The sequence below is a fragment of the Dermochelys coriacea genome, chromosome 3 (genome assembly GCF_009764565.3).
Source record: "Dermochelys coriacea isolate rDerCor1 chromosome 3, rDerCor1.pri.v4, whole genome shotgun sequence".
NCBI classification, from domain to species: Eukaryota; Metazoa; Chordata; order Testudines; family Dermochelyidae; genus Dermochelys; species Dermochelys coriacea.
In genome coordinates, this window is record NC_050070.1 from 82,424,947 (window position 1) to 82,443,324 (window position 18,378).

At 40.0% G+C, this 18,378-nt stretch overlaps 1 protein-coding gene across 1 annotated transcript in view; it reads left to right on the forward strand.

Moving 5' to 3' along the window:
* The first annotated feature begins 211 nt into the window (after positions 1-211).
* CRYBG1 (crystallin beta-gamma domain containing 1) overlaps positions 212-18,378 on the forward strand; it is a 66,650-nt gene continuing 48,483 nt past the window's right edge. The window contains exons 1-6 of the mRNA XM_038394118.2: positions 212-413; positions 2,420-3,936; positions 13,030-14,410; positions 14,526-14,702; positions 17,281-17,328; positions 17,437-17,555. Of these exons, the coding sequence (XP_038250046.1) occupies positions 3,173-3,936; positions 13,030-14,410; positions 14,526-14,702; positions 17,281-17,328; positions 17,437-17,555 (2,489 nt within the window). The 5' untranslated portion in view covers positions 212-413; positions 2,420-3,172. The remainder of the gene's footprint in view (positions 414-2,419; positions 3,937-13,029; positions 14,411-14,525; positions 14,703-17,280; positions 17,329-17,436; positions 17,556-18,378) is intronic.

Below are 18,378 nucleotides of genomic sequence, written 5' to 3' on the forward strand. Positions count from 1 at the left end.
TCGATGAGCTCCGGTCCTGCTCCCCCCTCTTTCCCTTCTGAGCCGCTGTCTCCTCTCTACCGTCCTGTTCTTCAGCCCCCCCTTGCCCTTTGCCCTCTGTGCGCTGAGCGCCCCTTGTAGCCCAGCTGCGCGCTCAGGTGCTGCGCCTTTTGTCACCCGCCCTCGCCTTGGCAGCCGCTCCTCTGCGCGCTGAAGGCTCCCGCTTCACGGGCACGCGCAGTCCGCATTGCCCTGGGGCCCCGCCGCAGCTCCTGGGGGCCCCGGCCGGCGCAGCGCGGGGCGGGAGTGGCGGCAGGAGGCGGAGCTGCTGCTGCTGCTGCTGCTGCGGGCGGGCGGGCGGGAGCGAGCGAGCGAGCGCTCACAGAGCTGGCGCCTCTGCCGCGGGAACTAGCGGAGCGCCGCTTTCCCGGCGGGTGAGACAGGAGCGGCTGCGCTGGTTGCGCTCCCTCGCGGGGCACTGGGCTCGGGGCTGCCGGAGGAAGGAGGCGCTGGGGGCCACCTGCCTGGCCCTGGGCTGCCGGGCTAAGAGCTGGCGGGGGTAAGAACCGCTGTGGCCCGGCCCGGGGTGGGCTAAGGGGCAGACAGACAAATCTCTGCAGGCGAATCGGCTGCCTCCTGGCTTTCCCTGCCCTTAGCAGCAGCAGGAAGGAGCTGGGCATAGTTGAGGGATGAGTGTGCGCTGCGCCCACACCTGGCTGCGAGCACGGATGCCCGAGGACGGTGCAGCGTAAACTCGGCAATCACGGCTAAAATCCGCGTGGGGCGCAGACCTAGGCACGTCGGGCGTTTTGTGCATTGAAAACCTCCTGCTGCCCCTTCTCTCCAGTGGTTGCGTGTCGGTAAGGAAGGGCAGCATTGTGCAGCTTGCTTAGCCTGAGAGGACACGTAGGCTGAGCTTCCAGCCCTGCTTCGTTCTACAGCTTTGCTAATCATCCCTCCGTCGTGTACCGCTCCCATGGCTTCAACTTTATGTTGTTCGCACCAGTAATCTCTGCTGCTGCTCTTTCACCTGCGGGAGGGGAGGGGACATAACATGAGCTGTATGCTTCAGGAGGTGTTTCCCGTGGGGACAGTGATTCACAATGCTTGTCATCCCACTTTGTACAGCCACAGAGCAACCTCATTTTTCACTGAGTGTCTGTATACTTAACTAAGAGTAGGCCCTTGTCAAAATTATATTTTTTGCATAATTTAAACAGATGCTATTGTTTATTTGTAAGATATTTTTCATTTTTTATTGATTTAAATTTTCACAGTTACACAGAATCGTGTTAAGACTTGTTTTTATTTTAATCTGTATTTTTCAGTTATGGGAAATTATAGGGGGTGAGGGTCAGACAATTACTTACTGGCAGTAGATGCTGAGATTCAAAAAGTTAAAACTTTATAACAATCAAAACATAAATTTTAAAATATATAAGGTAAATAGCCTTAAATCAAACTCTGCGTTCTCAAGTAGCATTTTTCTTTCTTTGCCTATCTGTAAACTTTGATTATAGATGGAAGTATTTTGTCAGCTTATGTTTGTATGGTGAAATAATTGTTTATCAACATTTACTGATAAAAATCTAATCCTTCCAATGCTAGCTTTAAAGAAAATATTAGTCTATTTAAAAATAAAACTGTACACAATTTATTGTGAAAAGACTTAGACTATGTTAATATTGTGAAAGGGTCTTTGTTTATTTTGCTTTAATTTTCCACTAAACAAAATTGATTTGTATAGCACTTATCACTTTAGACAGGAAATATTATTTAAAATGTTTGTTATATTTTGATTGCTGAGGATTTTCCATTGCATTATGCCTGCTTTTTAAAGTGTTTATAAATTCTTTGTAACTTACTGACAGATATTGTAAATATACTGGAATTCTCTAGATAACTTATTTCCTGTTTGACAGGTTAATTTGAAGTTATAGGGTAAAATTTCATTCATAGGGTTAAATTTGGCCCTTAGTCACTTATACTAATATGCATTGAACTCAATGATGTGGCACTATTTTAATAGAGGGCAGATTTTGGTCCACAGTGTAACATTGCTCGTATTATTTTTCCTGTGTAATAACTTAACCTACCTTTTGCAAATTTGCTATGGAAATTTATCACTTCAGACATAAAAATCTATGGACCTATCTTCACGATGATGAACAAACTAAAAGTGTGTGCACAAGTGTTTGAAGATTTGAGACTTATATTACCAATAATATTAAAGCAAGATGTGTGTAATTAGAAAAGAATTGTATAACAATATATAAAACAAAAGTAAAGCATTTCTTTTCTAAGATGACCTACTGTTTAATAAACAGTTTAGTTCCCCTTGGCTACCTCTTGGAACATATAAATGTTCATTAATAATATGTTTCTTGAAGAAATACCTTTCACATTATCAAACTTTTTTTTTTCTTCTAATTTTGTTTAGTCTAAAACACAGTCTCCAGAGTCTTCCAAAGAAGAGAACAAAAAGAAACCAGTTTTGGGAAAGCTTGGAAATTTGTTTAGTACAGGAAGGAGAAAAAATGCCAAAAATTCACTAGAACTCTCTACAAGTCCAAATATTAAAAGTGGGAAATCAGGTTCACCTTATAAGGATACAGCTTCACTCAAATCAATAGATAGTGAAGACCTAAAGAGAGAAGAATATACAATTCCCCAAGTGCAGAAGGCAGGAAGTTGGAATGCTCTTGCAGAGACACAAGAATATTGTGAGAAAATAACACCTTTGAGTCACAATATTATTACAGCATGGAGCAGCAAGGAAGGGTTTTCTGATATTGAGTGGTCACCTGATTGGAGCAGTAGCACTGGAACAATAAAAAACACATTCTCTGAAAGTGACCTTACAGTGGAGACATTGGAACTAAAAGAGGAGCCTGTTGTAGACATTATTAACTCCACAACACCGGATTTCATCAGAAGTTTGAATAATTTATCTAGTGAAGACTTAGAAAATAACATATTAAATAATAAACAACTAGTGAATGTGCAAGGGTCTGCACAACCTGAGTATACAGCGTCAAAGGAATTGCCACACAGTTTGAAATCCAAATCAGCTGAGCACATACATCCTGCTAGAGTTCTAACATTAGATATCTATCTTAGTAAAACAGAAGAAACACCTTTTAATGAATCTGTGACTTTTCTATCAGGACAAGTTTGGGGTGACACAGACACAATGGATAAAAAATCTATTACTAGGAGATCTGGAAAGAGGAGGAAATCTCAGTCATCTAGTGAGACCCTAAATGGAGAGAGAAATCAGACTGAGAATACTGGAAAAGAAGATTCTGCTTTTGGTGATGTTCCTTCTGATGTGGTTTCAGAAAAGATAACCAACTCAGAAAGAAAAATTAAATCTCCTCAACAGACTCCTAAACGGAACTCTTCTACCTTGAGTAACCAGGACTTAAAAGTCGGATCTAACCACAAGGGGCTGCCTAAAACTGAATCTGAGAAAAGCAAACAGCAACTCCCAACTTCATCCCCTTTCAGGAGAAGATCACTTAAAAAGAATCAGTCTGATGCAGTCCCGATTTCTCCCACCGGTTTGAAGAGTCTGGTAAAAGATTCTTTACCAAAAAAGCAGTTTATACAGCCTATGGCAGCAACAGAAGGTAACCCAACAACAAGAAGTACTTCTGTGGAAAAGGGAGCAGTATCTGCACCTTCTAGTGACAGCAAAGCAGAGACCTCCAAAGTTTCCTCTCCCAATGACACAGAGAACACCACTTCTTTACTTTCTGAAAGTAAAACTGAATCCAAGACAGCAAAACGTGTAAATAGCTCTGATGGAAGAGCTCTCTTGCTTACTGAAGGGATTCAGAATGGAGAACTAGGCAAATCCACCGAAAAACAAGCAAGTTCCGATTTAAACAGCACAAAGCTGAGAAATTTATATTTGGATGTTTCCAGATCTACAGTTACAACAAAAATTAGCCTGTAAGTAATTTATACTTTAATTTGACTGCTCATTGTAGCTTTTACCTTGACAGAATCAATACATTTTCATATAGCACTTATTAAATATCTATCTAAATACCTAAATTGTTCTCAATTAAAAAATGACACTGAGAATTTGAAAATCATGCATTTCTGTCAAATGTTGGGTGGACCACAGTAACACTTAAGGATTCCTTTAATTGAAAAAAATTACTAAAAATGGTGTATTTTTCAGTTTTTCTTTGTGCTTTTGACAACTTTGTGTGTTGTCCATTTCACTGTGTGCTACTGTATATTCATTTAGTTTCTCCTTTTCGGGAAAGGAGAATAAACATCAGCTGGAGAGGTGAAAAACATCAGCTTATAAACATCAGCTGGAGAGATGAAAAACCAATACTGTTTTAAAAATTGTACTGTCAAAAAGTGGATTTTTACTTTTAATATTGACACTTTTAAAAATTCAAGTTGACAGTGTCCCATATTATATTATAAAGTGACAGTCACTCTTCTATCAGAGCAATAGAAAAGCAAAATCTATAGTTAGATGGATGCTTAATTTGAATTCAAGGTATTGAAAGGTAAAATTTCTCCCTCAATGCTTACTGTCAAAGTTTGACCCTGACATTAAAAAGCAGGGTAACGAAACACCTTGTCTTGGTTATTGTTGATTGAAACTTGGTGATGGGGATGAGTGCTCTTTCTAATCGATAAATGTTCAGGTTCGTGTTGCTGCTCTATGCTGACAGGAGAGAGCTCTCCCATCGACATAAATCACCCCCAACGAGCGAAGGTAGCTGTGTTGGCAGGAGAAGCTCTCCCACCGACATAGCATTGTACACGCTACCATTGGCACATGTCACTCAGGAGGGTGTGTTTTTTCACACTCCTGAGCGACATAAGTTTTGCCAACGTAAGTGGTAGTATAGACATGACCTTATAGTGAGATTGTTGACTACTGAAGTTAGTCATGCACTTCTGTAACAGCATCAGTCAAGTGAATGTCACACTTTATATAGGCAGCTGACTTCAGCTGAGATAGTTAAAATAACAGATGAGATTCATCAGTCATAATTTGAAAATGTTCCAATCAGTACATGCAAATTGTAAAACTAGGCGTGAATCAAATTGCTGTGTAATGGAAAAAAAGATTGGCAATCTCATAACAGAGACTTTTTTTCCCCACACACTTCATTAGACAGAAGCAGAAACTTACCTTGCGTACCTCAGAGGACCGTGTTCTTAGTTTAAAAGTTAAGAAGACATGAAGTGTGTGTGGTTTTTTTTTTTTTTTAAGTTTACCCTTTATCCCTTTCTATTTGACTAACTCCAGTTATTTTCAAACATTCCCCTGGCCTATCGAATGACATTAAACCTTAGCAATATCGTTATATTTTATAATGCCAAAACATGCTTGCTTTTATACCATTATGCTCAAAGTCCGCAAAGATCTGGGAATAATTAAATGCTGCTATAGAAGCATTACAGATAAACACATTTGTGGGTTTTTTGGTTGTTTTTTTTTTTTTGACAGTTCCATACAAGTAGTGATTGTATTTTTTGTCCTTTAAATTGTTTTGGCAAACAAGGGTAGCTGACCTCCCCCACCACACCCCCCACCTCCACACATTACAAAATATGGATATTTAAAATCCAGGATACTTTCCTTATTATGTTATAATACCTTTTAAAAGGGGCAAATTTGAGGCCCAAGTGACCTGAGTCTACCTTTAATGAGGTTATAGCTAAATTTAGGATGATAGTACATCACAATCAGAGCATAAGACCTGAGGCTTGCAACTATTTTGGTATTCTTAATGCAAATCTTGGCCTCGGTTCTCATAGGTAATGTTCAAACATTTGTTTTTGTAGCTGCCTGCATTTGTGCCCATTTGTTAAATTAGCCAGGTCTGTGATCACACAATTTTGTTTTGCTTGTGTCAGCCTCTGATATTCTGGCATCAGTGTAATTTGTGAAGCTTGTCATCTTTGCCCTATATTGCCTGTGTGAGTCACCCTCCCTATATGGCTAAATTGGGGGAGGTCTAATTGCTTTCTTCTTCAGGCTGACTGCTAGGTTGTAAACAGTGTGTCATATTTAAAGGGGAATCCACCAGTATTTATCTTAGGGCTTGTCTACACTTAAAATGCAGTAGTGGCACTGCTGTATCAGTTCAAAGAAGACTCTGCCTACACCGATGGGAGAGCTTCTCCTGTCAGCATAGGTAGTCCACTTTCCCAAGAGGCAGTAGCTAGGTTGATAGGAGAATTCTCTCGTCGGCCTAGAGCTGTCTACACTGGGGGGTTAGATCAGTTTAACTGCATCGCTCAGCAGTGTGGATTTTTCACACCCTTGAGCAACGTAATTATACCAACTTAATTTCCTAGTGTAGACCAGGCCTTATACCTACCTGCTCACACTTGGTGAGTGGACAATTTCAGGTTTAGTGAATTGCAGGCTGAGTTGCACTGCTTAGTGAATTATATGAATTAGCCAGATTTGAATGAGTGTAGGAGGCAGGTTTACATGATAGTGGATAATCTATCTTCTACTCTTCCTCTCATAAGGATATATTTCAAGCATACCAACAGTGAGCCAAGTGTTTTGGTTTTTTTACTTTTGCTTTGTATGGCATTGTTTATCCCATTTTAGTACAAAGTATACCTTACCTGGCGCCTCATGCTGTAAGGCAGCATTTCTCAAAGTGCAGAACATTCCTCTTCGGGGGAATGGGTTCTCAAAAGTTCAGATGTGGGGTGCACAGACAGACCTCTTAATTATTTGGCAGAGTCTGTTTTCATTTTTTGAAAGAGAGGTTTCTACCTGTCGCTGTGAAGAAACACATGCTTCATATTTTGAAAGTTAACTGAGACAGAGGTATTTGCCTGAATTGCCATGAGCCTGCAATTATATCTGTGAGACATTAACTGCCTTGTTTATTTCAACGGGTGCTAACTCAGATGTGCTCAATTATACTTTAAATGTCAAAATTGAGTGCTCATCAGAGCGTGTAAGAAAGGAAAGGAAGGATCATATTATGAAAACCAGAAGTCCCCCAAAATGTGGGGTGGTGAGAATGAAGGACTGGCCAGGGGAGGGGGACATGGAAGATGTATACATTTAAAATTAGTCTTCCAACAATTGCAGGAGGTGAAGGCACAATTGGTTTCCCTTTTCCTGAAGGGGAACTCGGCTTTGAAAAGTTTAGGAAACACTAGCTTTAGGCAAGCAAAAAACTGTGTCTAACGGTATGTCTATATTGCAATGAGACACCCATGGCTGGCCCATGCCAGCTGACTTGGGCGCTTTTTAATTGCAGTGTCCAAGCCCAGGCTCTAGGATCCAGCAAGATAGGAGGGTCCTAGAGCTCGGACTGCATCCTGAGCCCAGAAGTCTACACCGCAATTAAAGAGACCCACAAACCGAGCCAGCTGGCACCGGCCAGTGGCAGGTTTTTAATTGCAGCGTAGACAAGCCCTAAGTATCTTTAGAATCTTGCTTATGAAGCTGTTTTCTACCTGGTTCCATTACCTTCCTCGAAATATACAGGGAGTTCTTTTCTGTTCCCTTTTTTTAATTTTGCAAGGCTTGGTCTACACTAGGAACTTATGTCGGTAGAACTACGTCTGCACCCCTGAGCAACATAATTACACTGACCTAATCCCTACTGTAGACAACACTATGGGCTTCTCCCACTAAATGCTACAGCAGCGCCACCACTGTAGTGCTGTAACAACGACAAGCCCCAAGTGGTTTTCATGGTTTCAGTTTGCTCTTGCTGAAATACGGCCTGCCTATGGAGCAGTTAGAATTGTCCGTAAGTTTTAACAGTTTCTTTTCTCTGCTTGCCAAATGTTCTACTAGGGCTACTAGGATGATATGAAAAATGGAAAATCTTATGAAAGGAGACTCAAAGAGCTTGGCTTGTTTAGCCTAACCAAACTGAGGAGAGAGATGATTGCTCTCTATAAATACATCAAAGGGATAAATAGCAGCGAGGGAGAGAAGTTACTTAACTTACGTGCCAGTGTGGACACAAGAATAAATAGATATAAACTGGCCATCAACAAGTTTAGGCTTGAAATTAGATGAAGGTTTCTAACCATCAGAGGAGTGAAGTTCTGGAACAGCCTCCCAAGGGGAGCGGTAGGGGTAAAACACCTAACTGGCTTCAAGACTGAGCTTGACAAGTTTATGGAGGGGATGGTATCATGAGTCTGCCTACAATGGCTTGTAGGCAACCTTCAACGGCGAGTAGCAAATATCTCCACCAGCAGGTGGTGGGGCACTAGATGGGGAGGGCTCTGAGTTGCTACAGATAATTCTATCCCAGGTGTCTGGCTGGTGGGTCTTGCCCACATGCACAGGGTCTAACTGATTTGCCGTATTTCGGATCAGGAGGAAATTTTCCCCTGGGTCAGATTGGCAGGGATGCTGAGGGGTTTTTGCCTTCCTCTGCAGCATGGGGCATTGGTGACTTTCAGGTTTAAGACAAGTGTAAATGGCAGATTCTCTGTAACTTCAAAAAGAAAAGGAGTACTTGTGGCACCTTAGAGACTAACAAATTTATTTGAGCATAAGCTTTGATGCATCCGATGAAGTGAGCTGTAGCTTATGAAAGCTTATGCTCAAATAAATTTTAGTCTCTAAGATGCCACAAGTACTCCTTTTCTTTTTGCGAATACAGACTAACATGGCTGCTACTCTGAAATCTGTAACTTTAAGTCTTTAAATCATGATTTGAGGACTCAGTAACTCAGCCAGAGGTTAGGGGTCTATTACAGGAGTGGGTGGGTGAGGTTCTGTGGCCTGCAATGTGCAGGAGGTCAGATTAGAGGATCATGATGGTTCCTTCTGGCCTGAAGGTCTATGAGTCTACATTGATGAAACTTATGTACCTTTCAGGTTTCAGAGTAGCAGCCGTGTTAGTCTGTATTTGCAAAAAGAAAAGGAGTACTTGTGGCACCTTAGAGACTAACAAATTCATTTGAGCATAAGCTTTCGTGAGCTACAGCTCACTTCATCGGATGCATTCAGTGGAAAATACAGTGGGGAGATTTATATACACAGAGAACATGAAACAATGGGTGTTATCATACACACTGTAAGGAGAGGGAGAAAACCTTTTGTAGTGATAATCAAGGTGGGCCATTTCCAGCCGTTGACAAGAATGTCTGAGGAACAGTGTGGGGGAGAGGGGGGAATAACATGGGGAAATAGTTTTACTTTGTGTAATGACCCATCCACTCCCAGTCTCTATTCAAGCCTAAATTAATTGTATCCAGTTTGCAAATTAGTTCCAATTCAGCAGTCTCTCATTGGAGTCTGTTTTTGAAGTTTTTTTGTTGAAGAATAGCCACTCTTAGGTCTGTAATCGAGTGACCAGAGAGATTGAAGTGTTCTCCGACTGGTTTTTGAATGTTATAATTCTTGATGTCTGATTTGTGTCCATTTATTCTTTTACGTAGAGACTGTCCAGTTTGACCAATGTACATGGCAGAGGGGCATTGCTGGCACATGATGGCATATATCACATTGGTAGATGCGCAGGTGAACGAGCCTTTGATAGTGTGGCTGATGTGATTAGGCCCTATGATGGTGTCCCCCGAATAGATATGTGGACAGAGTTGGCAACGGGCTTTGTTGCAAGGATAGGTTCTTGAGTTAGTGGTTCTGTTGTGTGGTATGTGGTTGCTGGTGAGTATTTGCTTCAGGTTAGGGGGCTGTCTGTAAGCAAGGACTGGCCTGTCTCCCAAGATCTGTGAGAGTGATGGGTCGTCCTTCAGGATAGGTTGTAGATCCTTGGAGAGCGTTGGAGCGGTTTTATTTGGCGGCTGAAGGTGATGGCTAGTGGCGTTCTGTTATTTTCTTGGTTGGGCCTGTCCTGTAGTAGGTGACTTCTGGGTACTCTTCTGGCTCTGTCAATCTGTTTCTTCACTTCAGCAGGTGGGTACTGTAGTTGTAAGAATGCTTGATAGAGATCTTGTAGGTGTTTGTCTCTGTCTGAGGGGTTGGAGCAAATGCGGTTATATAGTAGAGCTTGGCTGTAGACAGTGGATCGTGTGGTGTGATCTGAAAAGCTGGAGGCATATTAGTAGGAATAGCGGTCAGTAGGTTTCCGGTATAAGGTGGTGGTTATGTGACCATCGCGTATTAGCACCGTAGTGTCTAGGAAGTGGATCTCTTGTGTGGACTGGTCCAGGCTGAGGTTGATGGTGGGATGCAAATTGTTGAAATCATGGTGGAATTCCTCAAGGGCTTCTTTTCCATGGGTCCAGATGATGAAGACGTCATCAATGTAGCGCAAGTAGAGTAGTGACATTAGGGGACGAGAGCTGAGGAAGCGTTGTTCTAAGTCAGCCGTAAAAATGTTGGCATGCTGTGGGGCCATGCGGGTACCCATCGCAGTGCCGCTGATTTGAAGGTATACATTGTCCCCAAATGTGAAATAGTTATGAGTGAGGACAAAGTCACAAAGTTCAGCCGCCAGGTTAGCCGTGACATTATCGGGGATATGGTTCCTGACGGCTTGTAGTCCATCTTTGTGTGGAATGTTGGTGTAGAGGGCTTCTAAATCCATAGTGGCCAGGATGGTGTTTTCAGGAAGATCACCGATGGATTGTAGTTTCCTCAGGAAGTCGGTGGTGTCTTGAAGATAGCTGGGAGCCCTGGTAACGTAGGGCCTGAGGAGGGAGTCTGCATGGCCAGACAATCCTGCTGTCAGGGTGCCAATGCCTGAGATGATGGGGCATCCAGGATTTCCAGGTTTATGGATCTTGGGTAGCAGATAGAGTACCCCAGGTCGGGGTTCCAGGGTTGTGTCTTGTGCTTTTTCAGGGATTTTCTTTTGGTAACCCTCCGTTGGGTCAGAGGGTAATGGCTTGTAGAAAGTGGTGTTGGAGAGCTGCCTAATAGCCTCTTGTTCATATTCCGACCTATTCGTGATGACGACAGCACCTCCTTTGTCAGCCTTTTTGATTATCATGTCAGAGTTGTTTCTGAGGCTGTGGATGGCATTGCGTTCCTCACAGCTGATGTTATGGAGCAAGTGATGCTGCTTTTCCACAATTTCAGCCTGTGCATGTCGGCGGAAGCGTTCTATGTAGAAGTCCAGTTTGTTGTTTCGACCTTCAGGAGGAGTCCACCCAGAATCCTTCTTTTTGTAGTACCTTCTAGTTGTGATCATATCTGAACAAGTTTCTCTTATCAGTATATCTGTGTTGGTAGAGGGACTTCTTACAAAAGAGATGACATTTGCTGTGCTATATAGGCTATCCACATAAACTCATTTGTACTCACCACCTCTGTCAATTCCTATTCAATTTAGTGAATAGTATTCTATCCAAACAGATAAGCATGAGTGTATGCCAAAAGATCATGTATAGATCTTGCCTGTCTTTTTTTAAAGAGCCTGCTGGGAGCTGATCGGTGATCTCCCACAATCGCCAGACTTCAAGTAGTGCATTACACACACTGTGTGTGTGCGCTCATCACTGCATGCGTGTAACTTCCTGTAATGTTTAGGGAACCGATCACAATCACTGAGGGGAGAATGGGTCAGTTAACACTTTAACTCTAATAAGTTTTGAAGATTTATGCCCTAATTCTTTACTGTGTTCTGTCCTCTTTACGTTGCTCCTGTAGCATAAAAGGGCCTGAAAACAGACTTTCCCCCGTCCTGCCAGGCATTTTTTCTCTCCCCACCCTCCTCCATTTTGCAAAGAGGTTCCTTGCCAGCATAACCGCCTTATGCCATCTCCTTCGCAGTCCGTTATGTAGAGTGCATTGGATGGAGTGTGATCAGAGCACTCTGCTCTGGCTGTTCTTGGCTGCAGGATGGCCCATAGACAGCTGAGTGAAGCTTTGATGAGTTAGACTAGCCCCAGAGAAAGTTCAACCAAGATTTTGGGAGCCAGAAAGGTGATGTAAAGCCATTGCTCCTGACTGCCCAGGCTGAACGTCCTAAGAAGCACAGCTCAGAATCTGGCCTTGAAAATTTGTCATCTTGTGTTTAGAAACCGAAGTTAACAAAACTTTTCAGACTTCACTGTAAATTACCAAACAAAATTTATAATTGGAGAAAATGTTTCTTACCACTCAATTTAACAGGTATATTTAGGGGGGAAGTAAATCAGAGAATGTGATGTTGGGTATCAAGTAGTAATTTTGGTTGATCTCAAATTTTTAAAAAAGTTTGGGTGAAATGAAACTCTTTCAATGTATTCCCAGTTTAAAAAGGAAAATAATGAAATAAATTAATTCTTCAAAAGCCCACCTTGGTTTACACTAAAAATGTATCTAGCTTATTAAAAAGAATTCAATTAATTGTCTCCACTGTTAAACTTTGACTTTTGAGATATTTAAATAGTGGAAATCCTCCACAGTGTTTGGCTATCTGATACACTGTTATATACTACCAAATATTGATACGCTACCAAATATTGTTAGGAACTTAGCGTGTGTGTGTTTCTAAGTTTGGTTAGCTAGTCAAGTAATGTCAGTTGACTGTATTACTTGACCATGGTAAAATATTGTCAGATATTCCAGCAAGAATGCCCTGATGTAGATGTCGGCCTACCTTTTTCGTTGCATCATAGTGTCATTCTTACATTTTTCAGAACTTCATTTAATTGAGTTTCTCGCTTTTCTGAATTAAATTAACTCTGTTAAATAACTTGTTTTTATTGTAATTAGGCATAAGTACCTATCTACGGCTAAACCTATTAAAGATCATAAAATCTTGCTCTTTTTTCTTAATATTATAATAAATCAGTGCTTTAAAATATTTGACCATATTTGATGATGTTTGACTAATATTTGACTAGTCAGCTATTTTTCGACCAGCCAAATGCGCAATCCTATGTTTGACCTTATGAAATATCGGTACATTGTTCCTGTCTTTGGGTTACTGTTGGTAGCACAGTTATTATTCCTTTCTTTTTATGAAATCCTTTTGGAATATTGTAACTTAAACTGAATATTGATACTGGAAAAATATATTATTATGAAACCGTGTTGTATTTCTTATTTTTAAATTAATAAATGATTCTACTTAAGAATACATTGCAAAATAACTTTCACTGTGCTTCTTGCAGTCCTGCCAAACCCAAGAATGTAGAACTGAATTTTAAAGCTCCGAAAAGTCTTGAAGACCTAGAAAATGAGCATGATTCTCTTGAAAAGCCAGTTAATAAAATTAACAGCAGCATTGCCAACAAAATTTCCTTGTTTGAAAATAAACGTGCTAATCAGCACCAGCAACCCTCTGATGTCCCTGCTTTAAAAAATAACACTGTATCAAATACATTTGTTGGTAGAGCAAAGCTGAAATTTGGAAAACAACTCCAGGAATATGAACAAACTGATAAAATAATTAATAAGCAAAACAATCACCAGAAGTTACCTGAAAATGTGCCATGGGTGAAAGAAGGCTCAGCAGAAATCAAGACCAAACCTGAAGAAGGCTCTCAAGTAGGAACGTCAGTTAATGAGGAGGTTGAAAAGGCAGCAGAACTGAAGAAAGGAAAAGTTGCAGGATCGCTGTTTAACCAAACAAGCAAAGCAAATGCTAATGCTTGCTCTTTAAGACAAGCTGAAGTAGAAGCTAACACTGTTAATAAAGACAGTTTGTTACCTATAACATCTTTACAAAATGCCAACAAAAATGAAATCTTAAAAGATAATGCTAATAGAGCAATTAATGCAAGCTCAAAATTCCATCACAGTGAGAAAAAATTACTGTTATCAAACAGAGAGATTTCATCTCCTTGTAAAGATGATAAATGTCCCCTAAAATCTGATATAGTTTCCAAAGAATCAGAATTAGAGGAGAATGTCCTTTTTCAGATACAAAATGAAGGCAAAAAGACAGGAACAGGAGAGCCAATCTCTACAAACAAGCAGTGTAACAAAGGCAATTTAAAAAACATACAGACATTAGAGCAAAATATTATCAATATACAGCAAAGCCCAAGTAACACTGGTAATATTTCTCCTGGTAAAGATGAGAGTATTTCTGATTCCCCTTCTGACATGAGAGAGTTTACAGAAACTATCAAAAATCTAGACAGCTCAGTTTGCATACCCCAGAAGAAGAAAAGGCCAAAGCTTCCAAATTTCCCTGCTCCCCATTTTGCAATGCCTCCAATTCATGAAGACAACTTAGAGAAAGTATTTGATCCCAGTGTATTTACATTGGGTTTGGGAATAAAGAGAGGAAAAACACAAGATTTAGCACCAGCCCTACAACTTAAAATGCAGAACAGGGATAGTACAGATGGTGAAATTAAGAGGTCCCGTCTGGAAAAAAGCGCTGTCTTCTCAAGCTTGCTGTCATCTACAGCTAAAGGAAAGGTGTTTACTCCCTCTGTAACCTCAGTAAATACTATTACAACAACTTTCTCAACTGACTCCTTGGGGATGCCTGCTTTACAACTTGATGCAGTCAGACCATTTGACATGCCTCAAAACTCTGAGGTAATAAAACTAAATAATTCAGAAAATTAAACCTTACGAAACCCGGCCTGTCTGCTAAAAGAAAACGAAACAAAAACAAAAAAAACAACCCTTTAATTTTGATTTTGCAATTCAGTCTCTTTCAGGTTTAAAAGTTCCAAATTGCATGGAAAAATATTTGCAAACAGATGATGCAAAAGAAGAACTAAATTCACAAATGCCAAACTATGGAATCACTGGCAAAAATTTCTCAAGCTGGTTAAAGTCTAGCTCATGTGAACCAAATGTCCCTTCTGGCTTTCTAGACGGAGAGGTGAGCATGTTGCAATTCTTCTAACTGGTTTGAAAAGTTATTCAGCTTTCATGTTATCTTCAGTACATACAATTTGACTTTTTTTTCCTTCCAAGTAGCGAAGTACATAAATTGTGAATTTAGAAGAGTGGCTAAATGTGGCAATGATAGCGTGTGTGTGTGTGTCCCCCTTATTGATGATTCTACAATGTGTCCTTATCCTAGGAATCTTGATAAATAATAATCAAACACTAGACATTCTGTTCTGAATCCTCCCTTTCCCTTTTTTTAAATAAATCTGTTCTGATTTACTTCTGTAAATCAGTAGAATACTTTGTTTTCTTGCTCAATTCTGTAGACTTTTGAAGACATACACTTCCTTTTGATATTCACAGCTTCCCGCCCCAACAAGACACAGGGCCATTCCACTGCTGCAGAGATAATGGGTCAAGCTTCCTTACTCATATTTAGGGCAGTAGTCATAATTTTTAAGGAGATTTTAAAAATGGCCTGGTAGTGATGGTGAAAGGTGCTGGATTAATAACCCTTGATATTGAAGTCCTTTTGTCTGTTCACAGAATGGGTGTTGATGGGAAGCATCCACCCAGAATATTAACTTGATTTTTAAAGTTAATTTAAGGACAGACCTGCTTATTCCCTTAGTAACTTTCTGTTACACTACACGTTAGGATCAACTCGTATTACTGCTGACTGAACTATGAATAAATGTACAGCTATTTCTACTGCTACAGACCTCCTAACATTCAAAAATATTTCCCACCGATACCAAAAAGGCAAAGTACATTCAGTAGGTGGTGGGAAAGAAGGAGAGTAGCGCAGCTGTGAGCTCCCAAATTTAATAGTCTCCTCAAAATGGTGTATAGAATTGAGGGAGAATACAGAAAACCAGGAAGTACTTCTCAAAATAATAATTTTTCTGCTCTCTTTGATGTATCCACCACAGTGCTTAATCTTTTTTTTAAAAAATAGTAGGTTGGGACACTTGGAAGGCTGTTTCATTCGCTGTTTCTGCCCCCCCTCCCCCCCACCCGCCAAGGAAGCAGAAACTGTCCTGCACTATTAAGGTTGGGTGTTCTTTCCATCAGAGTTGAGACTTTTGTCAAATGTTTCAAGACTGCAGATTAATTTGAGTGTAGCAGTAGTTTTGATTTACATTGCGAGGAGAAGGGGCTCTTGCTCTGATCTTTTCTAATGTGATGATTTCAAAAATAGATTGTGAAGCTAAATGATTAAACCCATCCATGTTTGTTCTGCTACCCATGGGTTAAATGGAATGTTTTTAACAAGCATACGGTCCTGATCCCACAAAAAGATCCATGTAGGCATGTAAAACTTACTCTCATGGATTTCATAGGACTCCATGCATCTCCCTTTGTAGGACTGGGGCCTTTTTTTACTTTTATCTTTCTTAGGAGAGGAAGAGAAAATTTTGTTTTATTTGTATGAAGTGGACCTATTGTACATGTTCTCTTGATTAAGCTTTATAATAAAGTTAATAAGCAGTGTAAAGGAACGGAATATAAGGACAGCAACAAAAATTGACCTTTAAAAAAATGGGCAAATGCTGACTGGAATTTAATCAAAAGCTAGAACACCAGTCCTGCAGTAGTATTCTCAACTCATTATGATGATGCCTATAAAAAATGAGCAATCGTTAGGCAGCTGTTGTTCTGAGCCCAATGCCTGTCATGCTCACCAGAATTGTCTCAGTGTTTCCTTGCACGTCGCAGTCTGTCTGTCTATCCGTCTGTGGTGTGTTGTCTTTTATTTAGATTGTAAACTCTTTCGGGCAGGGGATGTCTTTTTGTTCTTTTTTCACTGCTGAAGATGATAGGGTCTTGGTCCATGGGTATTAGTGCAATATACATTTATTAAAATGTTAACATTTTCTTCCGTTCTTTAGAAACACAATATATAACTACAGCTTTATTGCATATTCTCTATAACTTAGTTCAACATTGGTTTAAAATGTTTGCTTTTAAAATTGTATGTTTTCTGACTCAAAGTGTAATTTGACTGTTTTGTCTGGCGTATTTTTGTTTAGTCTCCTGGTGTTCTCTCATATTCTTTTAAATTTATAAATCCACATTTTATAACTAAAAGATGTCCATAAGAAAATGATTGTGCTGATTATTTTAAATGTATATTTTTATATGCCAGCATATCTAATCTTTACAATATTTGTATATGCTTTTTAAAAATAATTTTTGTAGCATTTTTTCCATACTATCTCTCTCCAAAATTTTTTTACTTTTTAATTGTAGAGCATATACTTCTGTAATTCCAGCACAACCCCAGTTTTCTAAGTGGTCTGTGGGAACGCCTTTGGAAAATCTGGAAAGCTGGTCAGCAAGATTTTCAAGGCTACCTGGTCCACAGGCAACACTTCGACTAGTATAACATTTGTGCAAATGTGACGAAATGGTCTTCAGTCGGAGCAATTGGAAACAAAATTAAAATCAATTTAAATTAATACCAAATGAGAACACACTTAATTATTTTTATTGTTTTGTAATGGAAAAATTACACTCTCTGTATTAAATATCTAGTCCTGTTTTTTTTCTCCCCTGTCGATCAGGCATTTTCAGGAAATAGCCAAAATAAAATCAATCCCAGACCTGGCAAGGTAAGGTTTATATTTTCTATTTTTTGTTATAGACTACTGTTTCCTGTTAGATTAAAAATGGTGATATATAATGCGCATGTGTTTTTTTTCTTTGTTTGTTTCATACAGATGGTGATATATAGTGAATCAAACTCTCACAAGAATGGTATAGAAGTTTTTAATGATGTTTTGGATTGCAGCTCTTGGGTGCTGTCATCAGTAATTTTAGTTAAAGTCATCCGAGGATGGTAAGATGGGAATTTTTCTCCATATGATTTTGCCCCATATCCATGAGGCTAGGAACAAAGGGAACAGAACCAATTTGTAACTCCACTGCAGTACTGTTTCAGCAGGATCAGTTTAACCATATTTTGATTGTCCGTTACGTTTTGGCCAAAACAAATCAAGAAACAGTGTTCTAATATTAGACCCTTCGTAACCTAGTAAATGGCTTCTAAACTGTGTCCATTGTCCAGCCAACTGGGATAGCCTGAGCTGGTTTTATACCATATATGCAACTGTTTTAGCAAACATGATTGCTGATCCAGTGTAGACAGGGTCTTTTCCCTATCCCTGAAGGCAAACCTCTGCACCCACCAGAGCCCTCTTGAGGTCAATGATATGTAGCATGGAATTAACTGTAGGCAGCTGGGGTTCCAGGAGGGTGCAAGGATCTGCCTGGCTGGAGTGAATTGCATTATTGAGAGTTGTGGGGGTGGGGGGTATTAGCATAGTAAAGCATGATCATGGTGATATAATTTCAGGTAGAAATCTGTGTGCATTTCTCTTAAATATTTGTTTCCTCAAGGGGGCATACAGTAGGTGAGAGGTTAAAACTCGGTCTATTTAAAGTTTTCCAGACGGACTTCGCACACTAACAGCCAAGATGCAATATTTTTTCATTAACAAATTTTTCTTTAATAGATTTAGCTGTTTTTGATGTCACATATGTGTAATTCACAAGTTACAGATATTTTTGCCAACTTCTACACCACTAATCTGTGTTTAAAAGCAATCTAATTTGCATACTTTAGTTTACATATTGGACTAATTACCAAATATAAAAGCCTT